The sequence below is a fragment of the Anolis carolinensis genome, unplaced genomic scaffold (genome assembly GCF_035594765.1).
Source record: "Anolis carolinensis isolate JA03-04 unplaced genomic scaffold, rAnoCar3.1.pri scaffold_18, whole genome shotgun sequence".
NCBI classification, from domain to species: domain Eukaryota; kingdom Metazoa; phylum Chordata; class Lepidosauria; order Squamata; family Dactyloidae; genus Anolis; species Anolis carolinensis.
This window is the reverse complement of record NW_026943828.1, coordinates 4,920,694-4,937,605: the sequence shown is the minus strand read 5'-3', so window position 1 is coordinate 4,937,605 and position 16,912 is coordinate 4,920,694. Positions and strand designations below refer to the sequence as shown.

The 16,912-nt window shown below is 47.0% G+C and overlaps 1 protein-coding gene, 1 long non-coding RNA gene and 1 pseudogene across 4 annotated transcripts in view; 1 reads left to right on the top strand and 2 right to left on the bottom strand.

The window, feature by feature from the left end:
- LOC134294639 (zinc finger protein 850-like) overlaps positions 1-16,912 on the bottom strand; it is a 151,486-nt pseudogene that overhangs the window by 29,676 nt on the left and 104,898 nt on the right.
- LOC107983718 (zinc finger protein 160-like) overlaps positions 6,535-16,912 on the bottom strand; it is a 182,851-nt gene continuing 172,473 nt past the window's right edge. For 2 of the 3 annotated variants that reach the window (XM_062966229.1, XM_062966231.1), the window contains exon 2: positions 6,535-13,686. In XM_062966229.1, coding sequence (XP_062822299.1) covers positions 11,766-13,478 — 1,713 coding nt within the window. In that variant the 5' untranslated portion in view covers positions 13,479-13,686 and the 3' untranslated portion in view covers positions 6,535-11,765. Of the gene's footprint in view, positions 13,687-15,299; positions 16,703-16,912 lie in introns of those variants that run through there. The other variant, XM_062966230.1, reaches the window with a different exon arrangement.
- Positions 13,682-16,479, top strand: LOC134294696 (uncharacterized). Its single transcript, XR_010001426.1, has 2 exons — positions 13,682-13,842; positions 14,167-16,479. It is a non-coding gene; the product is annotated as an uncharacterized LOC134294696 (long non-coding RNA).

Genomic DNA, 16,912 nt, shown 5'->3' with positions numbered 1-16,912 from the left:
ATGCCATCTCTATGAATTCCTTCCACCACAGATGAACTCTTTTCCCAATGTATCCGTGAATTTTCATATTCTATGTACCTGGACACCCTCATGAATCACTGTTGTATGAATTTCTAATCGTTGGGCTAACTTCATGAATTGTGAAATCATGCTGCTAAAACTCCACTTTTATGAATTTCCATATTGGGTTCCCCAGATGTTGTGAACTTCGTTCTTATCAAATGTTTTCAATTGTTTATATCATTCATGATTCCCCTTCATGCAATGTAACCCACCTTTATGGATTCTCCCTTATTTCCTCGAAATCTATCTATCTGCCTATATGTATTTGTACACTTTGGGATCCCCGGAAAATATGTATTTTTCCCAGCAGGGTTTATATTCCAACTTTATTTTATTTTTCATTTTATTTCATATAATTGTCAAATCATGAAATCAAATAGGAAATATTTTGAACTCAACATGAACCCCAGATCCTATGACCCAGGCTTCCCTTCCCAAAAACAAAAGGATAATCCGCCACCGCTTAACCCAATCAAATTCAGATTGCATGGACAATATAGGGCCTGAGTCGCCAAATTCCTAAAGGTGATTCGCCCCCAAGGCAAACATTGTCATATCTCCTCCAAAAGGAAATCCAGGACACCTCAGGAAGGCGCCCTGCAGAGTTTGTCAATTATGGCCCATCACCACCCCAAGGCATATCTGAAATCTGTATACGTGACAGGAACCCTTGATTGCTGTCATTAATCCCTTTAGAAATCGGCCGGGCAGGAATTAATCCGATCTTTCCTGGTCAGTCACTTCATTGTTTCAGTGACTCCCGCCTTCTCCTCCCTGATTGGCTCGAGTGGGGACAAAAAGCAGCTCCCTATTGGGCCAACAGAGCAAGGCGGGAAACGAAAACCCGCCTCGTTCAACCTTCTAGCCTACCAGCGATCAGATGGGCGGGGGAGTGGGGCGGGAAATTCAAAGGGCTGTCAGACTGAAACTTTGTATAAATATGGCTTTATTTTGGTTATGTGGTACCCTAGTAGACTGAATGATCACTACTAGAGTCCTTTTCAGCTGAATCGCTCAATAAAGACTCCTTGGCGGATTTTCCTTCAACTTTGGCGGACCTTCTTCATTTCGGCTTCAGGTTGTATTGCGGCTCATATTTTCCTATTGGCTCCGCCAAGGTCCGTTCCCTCAGGACCGGGTCGGGACTCTCCTTAAGGGCCCGATCCCCCGAAACGCGGTCGACAACAAGGTGGCCCTACCTGGAGGAATCCTCCACCTTGTGTGACTGTGGAGCTGAACAAACAACCCCGCATATGTATGCTTGCCCACAATGCCCTGCCTTATGCACGGAGGAGGAGTTGTTCAAAGCCACGGACAATGCGGTCGCTGTTGCCCACTTTTGGTCTAAAACTATTTAGCTGCTTGTGATTTCCTTTATTTTATCACTTTTAAATTTATTTATTATGCAATGCTTTTGACAAGAAATAAATAAGGCAGCTGAGGGGTCCAAGAGAACCAAGAGGGACACCCTCCCCCCGCCTAGTTCCCTCTGCTCCTCCCCTCCTCCCCACACGAGGAGCGAAAAAGACTCACCGGGATATGGACCCAACCAGGTGACATTTCAGCTTCCTAATACATGGGAGCTCGTGTCCCACTCCCTTGTGACCTGAGCCCCACACCACACACCCTGCCCCTATCTAATAAAAAGCGGTGGCCGGGGGTGGTTTTTTTGTGCAACAAGGAAAAGGGGTGCTCACTGCTCGGGTCTCACTGCCCCGCCATTGGGAAGGCCGAAGTCTTTCCTCTGGGACCACTTCACGGTCCATTCCCAACAGTCTTCCTTGGCTGTGTGCAGGCACTGCGGGATGCACATTAGCAGGGGTAAAGACCTCAGGCATTTGTCCACCACTGGCTTGCGGTACCACATGAAGAGACATCATCCTTCAATTCCCTTGGGAGGGGGATCCCTTAGCCCCGCAAGCAGCACCCTGAGCTCTCCTTCTTCTCCGTTACGGTCTGCTGGGAGAGGGTCTCAATTAACCTTGGACAATTGGGGCCATTCCATTGGAAGGAAGAGAACAGGGGGAACGGCACCCACCGTTGAGCAGATCACTCAGCGTCTGGGAGAGATGCTGGCTCTCGACCACCATCCCTTCAGAATGATAGAGCAAGAAGGCTTTGTGCGGTTCGTGGAACTGCTGTGTCCGCAATACAAAATCCCATCGCGACAAACCTTTTCAAGGACAGTGATACCAGTGATCCTGAGCGTGCCTTGGACCTTGGCAAGAAGATCCGACCAGTCCGTCCTCCAGGAAATAATGCCCAGTGGCTGCTCACTGGAGGGAAGGATATTAGAAGCAAAGCTGAAGTATTTTGGCCACATCATGAGGAGACAGGAAAGCTTGGAAAAGATCACGATGGTGAGGAAAATGGAAGGAAAAAGGAAGAGAGGCCGAACAAGGGCGAGATGGATGGACGGTGTCCTTGAAGTGACTGGCTTGACCTTGAAGGAACTGGGGGCGGTGATGGCCGACAGGGAGCTCTGGCCTGGACTGGTCCATGAGGTCACGAAGAGTCAGAGACGACTAAACGACTGAGCAGCAGCAGAGGGATCAGTGAGGTGCTTTTAGAGACCAAATTTGGTTTTAACACTTTTCATGTAACATTTATTGATAATCACATCAGAATCGTATCAAAATCACATCTAGAGAGAGCTCTCACCCACACGCACATGCATACATCCATACTCACACACACAGACCCTGTCCGGAAGAGGTGATCAGGTTCTCCCGACAGGTGTGGACGCTCCGTAGCCGCAGTTCTGAAAAAGCGAGCTGAATCTTTGAGGCATTTGATTTAGTCCTTCTTTCGGGGAACGTGCTGTTCCTTCCATTCTTATGGCATGCTTTCAAAACATTCTCCATCTCAGGCTGTAGGACTTATGGGTCCCACCTGCACACTTTATTTTCCATTGTTATTCGGATACGCCTTACTGGGCCCTCGTTCCGTCTTGCCAGGTGAGAGACGCCTTGTTGATTCCTCGCTTCATGTTGTGATCCCCATCTCATGCCATCTCCGGACACAAAGCGCTGGCACAGAGCACATGACCATGGGCCAAAAGGGAGGACAGGACATACGAACCAGCCATAAAACTCATTAGACCCGACCAATCTTGGTAATTACAGGCCAATCTCTAACCTTCCATTCTTGGGCAAGGTCTTGGAGCGGGTGGTTGCCTCTCAGTTCCAGGGATTCTTGGAAGATACTGATTTTCTGGACTACTCGCAGTCTGGCTTCAGACCTGGTTACAGTACCGAGACGGCTTTGGTCGCCTTGGTGGATGACCTCCACAGAGAACTGGACAGGGGGAGTGTGACCCTGCTGGTTCTCTTGGACATCTCAGCGGCTTTCGATACCATCGACCATGGTATCCTTCTGGGGCGGCTCTCTGGGATGGGCCTTGGGGGTACTGCACTCCAGTGGCTCCAGTCCTTCCTGGAGGTCTGTTCCCAGTTGGTGAAGCTGGGGGACACCTGCTCGGACCCCTGGCCATTGACCTGTGGGGTCCCGCAAGGTTCCATTCTGTCCCCCATGGTTTTTAACATCTACATGAAACTGCTGGAGAGGTCATCCGGAGTTTTGGAGTACGTTGCCATCTCTACGCGGATGACACCCAACTCTACTACTCTTTTCCACCTAAATCCAAGGAAGCCCCTCGGATTCTGGACCAGTGTCTGGCCGCTGTAATGGCCTGGATGAGGGTGAACAAGCTGAGACTTAATCCCGACAAGACAGAAGTCCTCCAGGTCAGTCGTACGTCCGATCGGGGTATTGGGTGGCAACCTGTGCTTGACGGGGTCGCACTCCCCCTGAAGGCGCAGGTCCGTAGCTTGGGGGTCCTCCTGGATTCGGGGCTGACACTTGAGGCTCAGGTGTCGGCCGTGGCCGGGAGGGCCTTTGCACAACTAAAACATGTGCGCCAGCTGCGACCGTACCTCGAGAAGTCTGATCTGACCATGATGGTCCATGCCTTAGTTACCTCTAGACTGGACTATTGCAATGCGCTCTACGTGGGGCTGCCTTTGAAGATGGCCCGGAAATTACAACTAGTACAGCGTTCGGCAGCCAGGCTTCTAACTGGAACGAATTACAGGGCGCGTTCAACGCCTCTGTTTAAGGAGCTCCACTGGCTGCCATTTACTTTTCGGGCCCAATTCAAGGTGCAGGTTATCACCTACAAAGCCCTAAACGGTTTGGGACCCACCTACCTTAGAGACCGCATCTCCCCCTACGAACCTGCACGTTCTCTTCGCTCGTCGGGGGAGGCCCTTCTCTCGCTCCCACCACCCTCGCAGTCGCGGTTGGTGGGGACGAGAGAGAGGGCCTTCTCCGTCGTGGCCCCCCGGATTTGGAACTCGCTCCCTAGAGAGATCAGGCAGGCCCCTATCCTCCTCTCCTTCCGGAAGAGCTTAAAAACCTGGCTCTTTCAAAAGGCCTTTGACATTTAATTGTTGTTGGATTGACCTGTCTGCCCATTCTATAATTGCCCCATCCCTGATGCCTTACCATTATTACACTGCACTTTATTGTCCATTTTAAGTGTGAAATTACCTCTCTCCATTTTGGTATTTTCTGCACTTTGCCCGGGATCTATGAATTTAGTCCCCTGATTTTAATTGCATGATTCATGTTCATTTTAATGATTGTTTTTACTGATGTTGATGTTTTTATTGGGTTAATTGTGTTATGGCTTTGTGATTGATATTTGATTGTTGTATCGGGCAAGGCCCCATGTGAGCTGCCCCGAGTCCCTTTGGGGAGGGGTATAAAAATAAAGTTATTATTATTATTATTTTTATTATTATTATTAATTGCCCCGAGGTGGGGAAAAGGGACTCTGGAATGTGGGAATGGGCAACCTCCAGGCGCCAGGACTCCAGGGTGATTTGATACTGTAGCTTAGCCTATATATACGGGCAGTAGAGCAGACTCATATTCCGAACAATAATGCTGTAAGTATCTCCAGCCCTTGTGTGTACTCTTTAAAAGAAGACTAACCCACACCACACAGTTGGAGCTGACAAGCCTTACACCCAACTGGATACAATTCAAGCCTTGGACAACTCATCAGAACCCAACTCATCAGAATCCAACTCAACTCAATGGAACCCAAGACAACTCAACCGAACCCAAATGAATACAACTCAAATCTTGGACAACTCAACGGAACCCAACTCAAGTCAAGTGAACCCAACTTGACTCAAATGAACCCAACTCAACTCATCAGAATCTGATGCCATGATCCCCATCTCATGCCATCTCCGGACACAGAGCACTGACGGAGAGCACATGGCCATGGGCCAAAAGGGAGGACAGGACACATGAACCAGCCATAAAACCCAATTGCCCTGAGGTGGGGGGAAAGGGACTCTAGAGTGATTGATGGTACGGTAAAGGTAAAGGTTTCCCCTGACGTTAAGTCCAGTCGTGTCCGACTCTGGGGGTTGGTGCTCATCTCCATTTCTAAGCTGAAGAGCCGGCATTGTCTGTAGATACCTCCAAGGTCATATGGCTGGCATGACTGCATGGAACACCACTACTTTCCCGCCGGAGCGGTACCTATTGATCTACTCACATTTGCATGTTTTCGAACTGCTAGGTTGGCAGAAGCTGGAGCTAACAGCGGGCGCTCACTTTGCTCCCTGCATTTGAACCTGGGACCTTTCGGTCTGCAAGTTCAGCAGCTCAGCGCTTTAACACACTGAGCCACCGGAGGCTCCTGATGATACTGTAGCTAGGCCTATATACACGGGCAGTGGAGCAGACTCTTGTATTCTGAACATTAAAGCCGTATGGGATCTTCAGCCCTTGTGTGCCTGGGCTCTCTTTCAAAGAAGACGAACCCACACCAACACAGTTGGAGCTGACAAGCCTGACAATTTGCTCTAAATCCCTTACTCTCTCTAGCTTCTGCCTGCACCAGCCTGGAGGAAGGAGAGAGAGAGGACCAACCCGCAGGCATTTTGGGGGAAGAAGCAGGCTCCGAAGGAGGAGAGGGGGCAGGATCTCACACTCCCTTGAGTGCAGCTCCCCCCCCCCCCCGATCCAAGTGGGTCACACCAGCCCCGGGGGGCAAGAGGCTAGCTCCGGCCTTCCAGCGGCCACTCCGTCTCCTCAGGCCATCTCCCCCGGCCTTTCTGCGGCAGCCCCTTCCTCCCATCCCGTTGGAGCCGACAAGCCTCACTCTTCACCGCCCAAGTCCGTCCCATGTCACACTTTGCGTGAACTCCGTTTTCTTTTGAGGCCCGTTTCTTCTTTCTTCACAAGCACCCACACAAACACACTCCCGTTTCTTACACACACGCCCTGGATACATCAATACTACTTTATTGTATCACATGTCTGATTCAGTGTCAATTCTATGTATATAATCAGTTTAATATAGTTATATGTAGCGGAAAAGCGAACCGCTCACAGATTTAAATACCGGGAACTTTGTCAAAGCGCTATGGATCCAATCTGAGCCCAACAGAGTTTAAAACAAGTACCTTTATTATACTGCAGTATAGACGGATGGACAAATCAAAGGTGACCGCCGTGAAGAACATTGGAAATGAAGCTCAATATATAATGCCCTTGTTTACAACTAAGAAGTTCCTCATTTCTTTGGAGCAGTACAGAGTGTTGCAAGCGTGCTTCCTTTATCATAAACAACATTGGTAGAAAAACATGTTGTTCACTTATGTTCCAGTAAGTAGCTTAACCACATTAACCACAAGATGTTCCGGAAACATAGTGGCGACATACGGACACTTGCCTCTCCTCTGGAAGAAGGCAGGTTGCATCTTTAATAGAATAAGTTGAAGCAGACACCTTAATAATGCATAATTAAAAGCAATCAGAAATAGAATAGAAATAGAAAAGAAATGCAGGCCCTTTGGCTCATCAACCCTCTCAATAGAGTCAACATACATCACAGTTCACAATTGCGTTTCTAAGTATTGCAATTTGTTTTCAAATACAGAAAATCGATCAGTCCCTCCTTGTAGCCCTCACCTTACTACTGGGTGCATCAATAGATGTAAACGTGCTGCTGCCGCTTTGGGTGAATATCCGTTGATTTCATCACACCAGTGACGTTCTGTCGGGCTGCTTCCTTCTGCGGCCACGCTCTGACGTTCTCCATCAACCTCTTGGATCCTAACAAAACCTTTCTTACTTCTTTCCTCATAACTCTCCAAATGTTTCTTCACCTGCTGATTCGTTTTTACTAGTATATTTAATTTTTCCCAATTAATTCCTTATCTTATATTTATGGATAACTTTTTAAACTTCAAGTCTATTTCACTGTCTCCATTCTCCATCACGTACACCAAATTCCCAGTTTCAACATCTTGAACAAAAGTTATGTTACATTTACATTTCAACCGAATGTTTGTTTATCGGGTTCTATTATATTTCCATCAGACCATAACATTAGCTGAACAGTAGTAACACAAAGTCATCCCATTCCTGTATCTTGTGTGAATGTATCACATCTTCCATGTTTATAGCACACGTGGTCCTATCTGTGTGAGGTGTGGTGAGCACACATAATCTGCTTCCCGTGCTTCCCATTGTTTTATATCCATTGTGGTGTTTCCTTTATAAATCTTTGTATCTGAGCACAATATCATCATCATCATCATTTAACTATTTATTAATTGCCCTCCATCCATGATGCTCTAGGCGATTTACAAGATAAAATTGTAAAGGATAAAAATATATACATACAAATATTGATAAAATTAACATAGATTAAAAGCTCTAGTAAAGAGCCAGGTCTTGAGTGCGAGGGTCAAAGGCCCCAACTCACGCATGGCTCTCATATGGGGCGGCAAGGCATCCCATAAGGCAGGGGCAGAAATAGAAAAAGCTCTGCGTCTGGTCCTTTCCAAGTGCACTTCTCTAGGACCCGGTACATAAAGTAAGTCTCAGTGGGATGGTCATTGCGACCTCCGATGATGGGAGAAGGAGAGACGGTCCCTAAGATACGATGGGCCCTGGCCGTAAAGAGTTTTAAAAGTCAGGACTAGCATTTTATATAGACCACGGTAATCAGCTGGAAGCCAATGCAGATGCTGCAGCACTGGTGTGATGTGGCATTTCATGGGTGTTCTTGTGAGTAGCCTGCCTGCCGCATTCTGAACAATACGAGCTTTCGGGTCGTGGACATCGGAAGGCCAACATACAGGGCGTTGCAATAGTCCAGCCTAGACGTGACCGTGGCATGGATGACCGTTGCCAGTGCCTCATCAGATAGATAGGGTGCCAGTTGCCTCGCTTGTCGTAGGTGGGAAAAGGCCTGTTTGCTGGCAGCAGCGACCTGAGCTTCCATTGTCAGCTGTGAATCCAAAACGACACCCAGGCTCTTAACGGTAGGCGAAGGAGATAGGGCAGCACCATCGAAGGTGGGTAGCAAGTGGGTCAGACCAGTCGAGCGGCCATGCCAGAGAATCTCGGTCTTCGCCGGGTTCACCTTCAGTCTACTAGCACGTAGCCAGTTCGACAGAGCCTCCAGACATAAGGGGAAATTGTCTTACTTGACATTAAAGAAGGCATACAGAATATCCCATTGACTACTACAAGGGTTGTTGTTGTGTCACAAACCATTATCTAAATTGTGTCATGTTTTCTACTCACTCATCTCACAGACCTCACTCTTCCCTGAACACTCGGCAGCCAAAGAACAGGAAACCTTTGGGTTCAGAAGAAAACAAGTTGACGGTTTCAGCAGTTTTGTCCCTTATAAATCCCCCTCTTTATGGCAAAAAATAAAAATAAAAATCAAAAAAGAGAGATTAAAAGCAACATTACAAAAAAGGCAGAAATTGTATATAATGCTTCAACTACACATGAAACTAACTACTTCTGTCAGTCTGGCTTCAGGCCTGGTTACAGTACCGAGACGGCTTGGGTGGCCTTGGTGGATGACCTCCGCAGGGAGCTGGACAGGGGGAGTGTGACTCTGCTGGTTCTCTTGGACATCTCAGCGGCTTTCGATACCATCGACCATGGTATCCTTCTGGGCCGGCTCTCTGGGATGGGCCTTGGGGGTACTGCAGGGCCTTTCTGGAGGGCCGTTCCCAGTTGGTGAAGCTGGGGGACACCTGCTCGGACCCCTGGCCATTGACCTGTGGGGTCCCGCAAGGTTCTATTCTGTCCCCCATGCTTTTTAACATCTACATGAAACCGCTGGGAGAGGTTATCCAGAGTTTTGGAGTACAGTGCCATCTCTACGCCATCTCTACTACTCTTTTCCACCTAAATCCAAGGAAGCCCCTCGGATTCTGGACCAGTGTCTGGCCGCTGTGTTGGCCTGGATGAGGGTGAACAAGCTGAGACTTAATCCCGACAAGACAGAGGTCCTCCAGGTCAGTCGTACGTCCGATCGGGGTATTGGGTGGCAACCTGTGCTTGACGGGGTCGCACTCCCCCTGAAGGCGCAGGTCTGCAGTTTGGGGATCCTCCTGGATTCGGGGCTGACGCTTGAGGCTCAGGTGTCGGCCGTGGCCAGGAGGGCCTTTGCACAATTAAAACTTGTGCGCCAGTTGCGACCGTACCTCGAGAAGTCTGATCTGACCATGATGGTCCATGCCTTAGTTACCTCTAGACTGGACTATTGCTATGCGCTCTACGTGGGGCTGCCTTAGAAGATGGCCCGGAAATTACAACTAGTACAGCGTTCGGCAGCCAGGCTTCTAACCGGAGCAAATTACAGGGCGCGTTCAACGCCTCTGTTTAAGGAGCTTCACTGGCTGCCATTTACTTTCAGGGCTCAATTCAAGGTGCAGGTTATCACCTACAAAGCCCTAAACGGTTTGGGACCCACCTACCTTAGAGACTGCATCTCCCCCTACTAACCCGCACGTTCTCTTCACTCGTCGGGGGAGGCCCTTCTCTCGCTCCCACCACCCTCGCAGTCGCGGTTGGTGGGGACGAGAGAGAGGGCCTTCTCCGTCGTGGCCCCATGGCTTTGGAACTCGCTCCCTAGAGAGATCAGGCAGGCCCCTACCCTCCTCTCCTTTCGTAGGAGCTTAAAAACCTGGCTCTTTCAAAAGGCCTTTGATACTTTGGTGTTGGACTGATCTATCTGCCCATTTTATAATAGCCCCATTCTCGAGGTGTTGCCAATGCTATATTGCACTTTGTCCATTTCAACTGTGAAATTACCTTCCCCATTTCGGCCCATGTTGCACTTTGCCTGAGTTCTATGAATTAGTCTCCAGTGTTAATATTGTATGTTTTATGTTGATTTTAACAATTGTTTTTACTGTAATTGATGTTTTTATTGGATAACTGTTTTTTTGCTGTGTTTTGATACAGTAGAGTCTCACTTATCCAACAGAAACGGGCTGGCAGAATGTTGGATAAGCGAATAGGTTGGATAATAAGGAGGCATTAAGGAAAAGCCTATTAAACATCAAATTAGGTTATGATTTTACAAATGAAGCACCAAAACATCATGTTAGACAACAAATTTGGCAGAAAAAGTAGTTCAATACGCAGTAATGCTATGTAGTAATTACTGTATTTATGAATTTAGCACCAAAATATCACGATATATTGAAAACATTGACTCCAAAAATGCGTTGGATAATCCAGAATGTTGGATAAGCGAGTGTTGGATAAGTGAGACTCTACTGTATTTGATTGTTTTATCGGGCAAGGCCCCATGTAAGCCGCCCTGAGTCCCTTCGGGGAGATGGGGCGGGGTATAAAAATAAAGTTGTTATTATTATTATTATTATTATTATTATTATTATTATTATTATTATTATTATTACATGAGATACAAAACTAAATCAGAAACAAACAGACCTGCGAAACAGTTACCTTCATACAGCTGAACTAACAGACAGGGATACATGCCTAAAGGCCTAATTCTATCTGTTAATTTTTATCTCTCATTATTCTATTCCCTTTAGATAATATAATTACTTCCAGAATGGAACATACAGAGTTCCCTCACTACTTCGCTCTTTGTGGATTCGCTGTTTTGCGGTTTTTCAATAAATTCTAAAAGACGACTATAAATAATACTAAATTACAATGTACAGCCTAAGGAAGGGAGGAAGGAGAAGCCAAAGGGAGAGAAAAGGAGCCCAAGCGGCAACAAGAGGAGAAGGAGGCGATTTATCAACACATGATTTCTTGATAAAGACTTAAAATAGTGTATAACTACTAAAATAATGTAGAAATATATAGCATCTCTACTTCGTGGATTTTCACTTATTGTGGGTGGTCCTGGAACCTAACCCCCGGGATAAGTGAGGGAACACTGTATTTTTAGTTCAATCTTTCTACAATACACCACATGTGATGAAATGTCCCAACTTTGAGCTTGCATTTCCAAAATTTGCAAGTTGCTTTTGTACATGTTAGAATGACACTCTGGTGTCAATTAACAGGGTGAATTCTCTGAATTCTATGATGTCTATGTATAATGTTATTCTGTGAAAAGCTCTGTCCACACTCCATGCATTTCTATGGTTTCCCCCCAGTGTGAGTTCTTTGATGTAAACGTAGACCTGAACTCTGCGTGAAGCTCTTACCACACACCCGGCATGTATAGGGTTTCTCCCGTGTGAATCCTTTGATGTTTACGTAGATATCCACTATGATTGAAGGTATGCCCACACTCCAGGCATTTATAGGGTCTCTCCCCAGTTGTGAGTCCTTTGATGTGAACGTAGACTTGAACTCTGAATGAAGCTCTGTCCTCACTCCAGGCATTTATAGGGTTTCTCCCCAGTGTGAGTTCCTTGATGTGTATGTAAGTTTCCCTTCTGAATGAAGCTCTGTCCACACTCCAGGCAGTTATAGGGTTTCTCCCCAGTGTGAATCCTTTGATGTGAACGTAGACCTGAACTATGAGCAAAGCTCTGTCCACACTCCAGGCATTTATATGGTTTCTCCCCAGTGTGAGTTCTTTGATGTGAACGTAGTCCTGAACTACAAACAAAGCTCTGTCCACACTCCAGGCATTTATAGGGTTTTTCCTCGGTGTGACTTCTTTGATGTCTATGTAAGCTTCCCTTCCGAGTGAAGCTCTGTGCACACTCCAGGCATTTATAGGGTTTTTCCCCAGTGTGAGTTCTTTGATGTGAACGTAGTCCTGAACTACAAACAAAGCTCTGTCCACACTCCAGGCATTTATAGGGTTTCTCCCCAGTGTGACTCCTTTGATGTCTATGTAAGCTTCCCTTCCGAGCAAAGCTCTGTCCACACTCCAGGCAGTTATAGGGTTCCTCCCCAGTGTGAGTTCTTTGATGTGAACGTAGTCCTGAACTACAAACAAAGCTCTGTCCACACTCCAGGCATTTATATGGTTTCTCCCCAGTGTGAGTCCATTGATGTGAACGTAATCCTGAACTACAAGTATAGCTTTGTCCACACTCCAGGCATTTATAGGGTTTCTCCCCAGTGTGAGTTCTTTGATGTGAACGTAGATTTGAACTACGAGCAAAGCTCTGTCCACACTCCAGGCAGTTATAGGGTTTCTCCCAGGTGTGAGTTCTTTGATGTCTATGTAAGTGTCCCTTCTGAGCAAAGCTTTGTCCACACTCCAGGCAGTTATAGGGTTTCTCCCCAGTGTGAGTCCTTTGATGTGAACGTAATCCTGAACTACAAGTATAGCTTTGTCCACACTCCAGGCATTTATAGGGTTTCTCCCCAGTGTGAGTTCTTTGATGTAAACGTAGTCCTGAACTACGAGTATAGCTCTGTCCACACTCCAGGCATTTATAGGGTTTCTCCCCAGTGTGAGTTCCTTGATGTGAACGTAGTCCTGAACTACGAGCAAAGCTCTGTCCACACTCCAGGCAGTTATAGGGTTTCTCCCCAGTGTGAGTTCTTTGATGTGAACGTAGATTTGAACTAAAAGCAAATCTCTGTCCACACTCCAGGCAGTTATAGGGTTTCTCCCCAGTGTGAGTCCTTTGATGTGAATCTAAGTGTCCCTTTTGAGTAAAGCTCTGTCCACACTCCAGGCAGTTATAGGGTTTCTCCCCAGTGTGAGTTCTTTGATGTGAATGTAGACTTCCATTATGAGCAAAGCTCTGTCCACACTCCGGGCATTTAAAAGGTTTCTCCCCAGTGTGAGTCCTTTGATGTGAACGTAGAACTGAACTCTCAGTGAAGCTCTGTCCACACTCCGGGCATTTAAAAGGTTTCTCCCCAGTGTGAGTCCTTTGATGTGAACGTAGACCTGAACTCCCAGTGAAGCTCTGTCCACACTCCGGGCATTTAAAAGGTTTCTCCCCAGTGTGAGTCCTTAGATGTGAATATAGGCCTGAACTATGAGTGAAGCTCTTTTCACACTCCGGGCATTTAAAAGGTTTCTCCCCAGTGTGAGTCCTTTCATGCAGTAGCAGATTGCTCCTCCAACTGAAGCTCTTTCCACACTCAAGGCATGTATAGGGTTTCTCCTCCATGTCGACAGTTTTGTGATATGCACACGTGAGTGTTCCCTTTTTCTTTCTGATCAAAATTGAGTTCCACAAGATTGGCACCTAGAGAGGATTTCTTCTTCCCACAGGATTTCTTTCATTATTGCCCTTTGGTTTCCAAATTCCTCAATCTCCACTAGATATTGATATTTTCTTTTTATGCCCGTGGTGACTTCATAGGGTCTTCATTTCCCTGATCAAGAAAGAAGAGCAAAAGGTTAAACATGAACCTGCAAACTTCCTTTATTTCCAAGATGATCCTCTTTTCCATTCAGTGCTTGTGTTGAAAATTGAACTACCCAGAAATGGAGATATGAAGGGTCTCAAGGACACACAGAAACAAGCAAAGGTGATCACAGATTTATGAACTATAAGGGATGGATTCAGAAGGAAAGAAGGGAGGGAGGATGAAAATAATGAGTGATTGATGGAAGGAAAGAGGGATGGATGGAAGAAAAAGGGACCTTCGTACAATACTAAAGAACCACATTGGTTTTGTTGGCTTGACCTAAACATGGCTAAAGAAACACAAGGCAGACAGTCAAACAGACCATAGACAGGACGTCATTCACTCTGAATAATGGGTTTCCTTGAATTACCAGCATAAGTTAAATCTTAAGAGGCACAATGATCCCTTTCCTGATGATTTCATGAATTTCAGGTTCCCTTTCAGGCCACAAGGGATCCCAGGTCCGTCTCCTGTGCATCCCAAATTGGACCTCTGCTGCCACCACATTTCCTACATCTCTCAAAGGAACCCCAAATTCCCAAAGACGTTGCCTTCCTGCCTGGCAAATTCAACACCCCATTTAGGCATGCTGAGATGTCCACAGAACTGGTCTCGCCTGGACTAAGTCCCCGTTGGGCTGTTCACTCCCTTGGTTGAGCCGCAGGACGGCATGCAAATTCACAGGCACAGCGCAGTCGGGAAATCCTCCTTCCTGCCCAGCCCTTTCCACCCTGTCCATTTCCGCCTCTATTTCCTGCCCTCTGTTGTGGGGAAAGGCTTTTCAGGAGGTGAAGGCGATTGAGAGAAACACGGGTTATGTGCACAGGGTTGTAGGAACGTGTCTGCCGTAATCTAAGCCATTAAATCCCAACCTGGGGAAGAACGGCACCCACTCTGTCCATTCCTGTCCTGGAAGATGCCTCACAAATGACTTACTGAGCATGAGCAAAACAGAGGGAAAAGGGAGGGAGCAGATAATTCAATTGCCCCCTCCCCCGGCATTAAATAAAAGTATGAGCCTCAATATTTGGCCAACCAAAAGGAAATCTTGAGAAAAACAGAGGCTGTGGGGAAAAAAGGCTGCCTGGATACTTTTCGGAGGATGCCTCCAAGGGCCCGTCCAGACAGTCCCTTCATCCCAGGAGCTTCCGTAGTAAACAGTAGGGTGGCCAGACACCGTTCCCTGTAAACCCAAAAGCAACCGCTAGAAAAGGCAAAAAACGTGAGATTTCCAGGTGTGGGAATATCGTGGTTTTTGCCAAATATCCAGATCTTTGCATGTCTGCATGTCCCTGGAATCGGAAATCACAGGATTTTTGAACTGGGTTTGTTCCCGGGTTTTAGATGCTTGTTCATGATTGGTTGGTTCCTAAAAGGAAGGTGACACTCGAGTAAGAAGGCAAAAACTTTGGCCAGGGAAGAGGAACTTCACCCTTCACCTGTTTAATGAAGGTTGTGGCCGAAAAATCGAGTTCCTGGGGTGCAACAAGTACCTTCACAGTAAGCAGTACACAATGACACAGGAGCAGACACTTTCAAACCAGGAACAGAATGCCATCATTACTATAATTACTCACACTTTGTTGTATGCCATCGGTGAAGACAGGTTTTGTAGTGTACTTGCGCCAGGGAACAACATGATGATATTGCCAGGCTATACATGTTGGTTCCTCATTGGGTGTGTGCTGACAACATGGGTAACGTAAATGACAAATGCTTACTACGGGCTGTTGGGACAGGGACGTGCTGGAGAGGAATGTAAATATATAGAGACAAGGTCATGCAGGTGGCTAATAGGGAAAGTCATGTGGAACCTAGGAACAGCGCCCTGTTGTTCGATGCCACAAGTACACAACCAAATCTGTCTGGACAGATGGCCAGGCAGCCAGGCTGTAAAAGTAGAAGATAAGGACAAACTTCTGTTCCTGGCTTACAATTGCCTGTTCCTGTTTTATTGTGCAGTGCTGACTTGGGCAAGGTGGCCCTGCCCCATTAGGTTTGTTTGTGTGGCAAATACTTCATGAAACGTTTGGAGGGCAGTTTCTCTGGCCAGGACAAAGAACGGAACTGTTGCAGTGATCCGCATATCTGAATCTCTGCAAATCTGCATCTTGCCATTTTAAAAAAAAAACCCGCTGAGGTTTCAGGCAGAAGTCCTGCAGCAACCATTTTGGGAGCCTCTAACTCTCGGAACAAAGCAGCAAGTCTGGACAATGGAGGCAGAAATCCCAGGACCAACAGGTCTGTATGTGGACCTCTTCTGAAGTTCTGGGATCTTTTGCCCCTGTTTAAAACCCGTGATTTAGTGCTGTCTGGAAGCGCCCCAAGTGGCCTCTACAAGGTCCAAAATGCTGTTCTCTGCTTCTGAAAGGCTTCCCTGACCTGGGACACACCTACCATGTAGAACAAACACAAACTGAGTCCAACCTCAGCTGCCATAGATCAATACTATAGAATTTTTGGGAGTTGCCATTCAATAAGGCATCAGCTGTCATGGATCACTCTATCTTCGAAGGAAGCCTTAGGAGTGACCATGCCATCAAAGAGCTGTGAACAAGAAGCTGTTAATGATGACCATCTGGGTGATCAAGGGTGGGAGAGGGAAGGTAACCATAATGGTTGTTATGGAGACAGCAGTTAGGTTCCATGGGAATGTGTAAACAATGAGGCGGTGAAAGGAAACAGGGAAGAGATATAACCTGGTGCATTAGGGTTAGAGCTTAGAAGCAACTTTCTTTCTGACATTAAGCCCTGTCTCTTCGAAAGGCTCTTTCTCTACCAACAATGAGAGGTGTGTAGCAGCAGGATGTCAGAGACTGGACACCTAGCGAGGCCTTAGAGACAACCCCGCAGGAGTTCTCCCCCTGTGGGACTGCAGCTCTCATGGCTGCCCTAGCACTCGACCCGTCATTTCTGGGAGAAGACCCAGAAGAGTCACTAAATTTGGGAGAGAATAGAGGACCACAGAGTTTGACCCAGTATTCTGTGGGCCAAGGAGTCCCAGGTCTCTAGAGGAATGGATCATCTTAGCGGGGAGAGTGGAGCATGACAAAGAGCAAGTGAGACAAGGAGCCAGGGATGGCGTCATCAGGAGAAACACCGCAATTGTCAGGATGCAAAAAGCCAACTGACCTTTTCACATCCGACCAGAGCAAAGGGGCGGGGGGGGGGGGGAGAGCCGGAAGAGGAA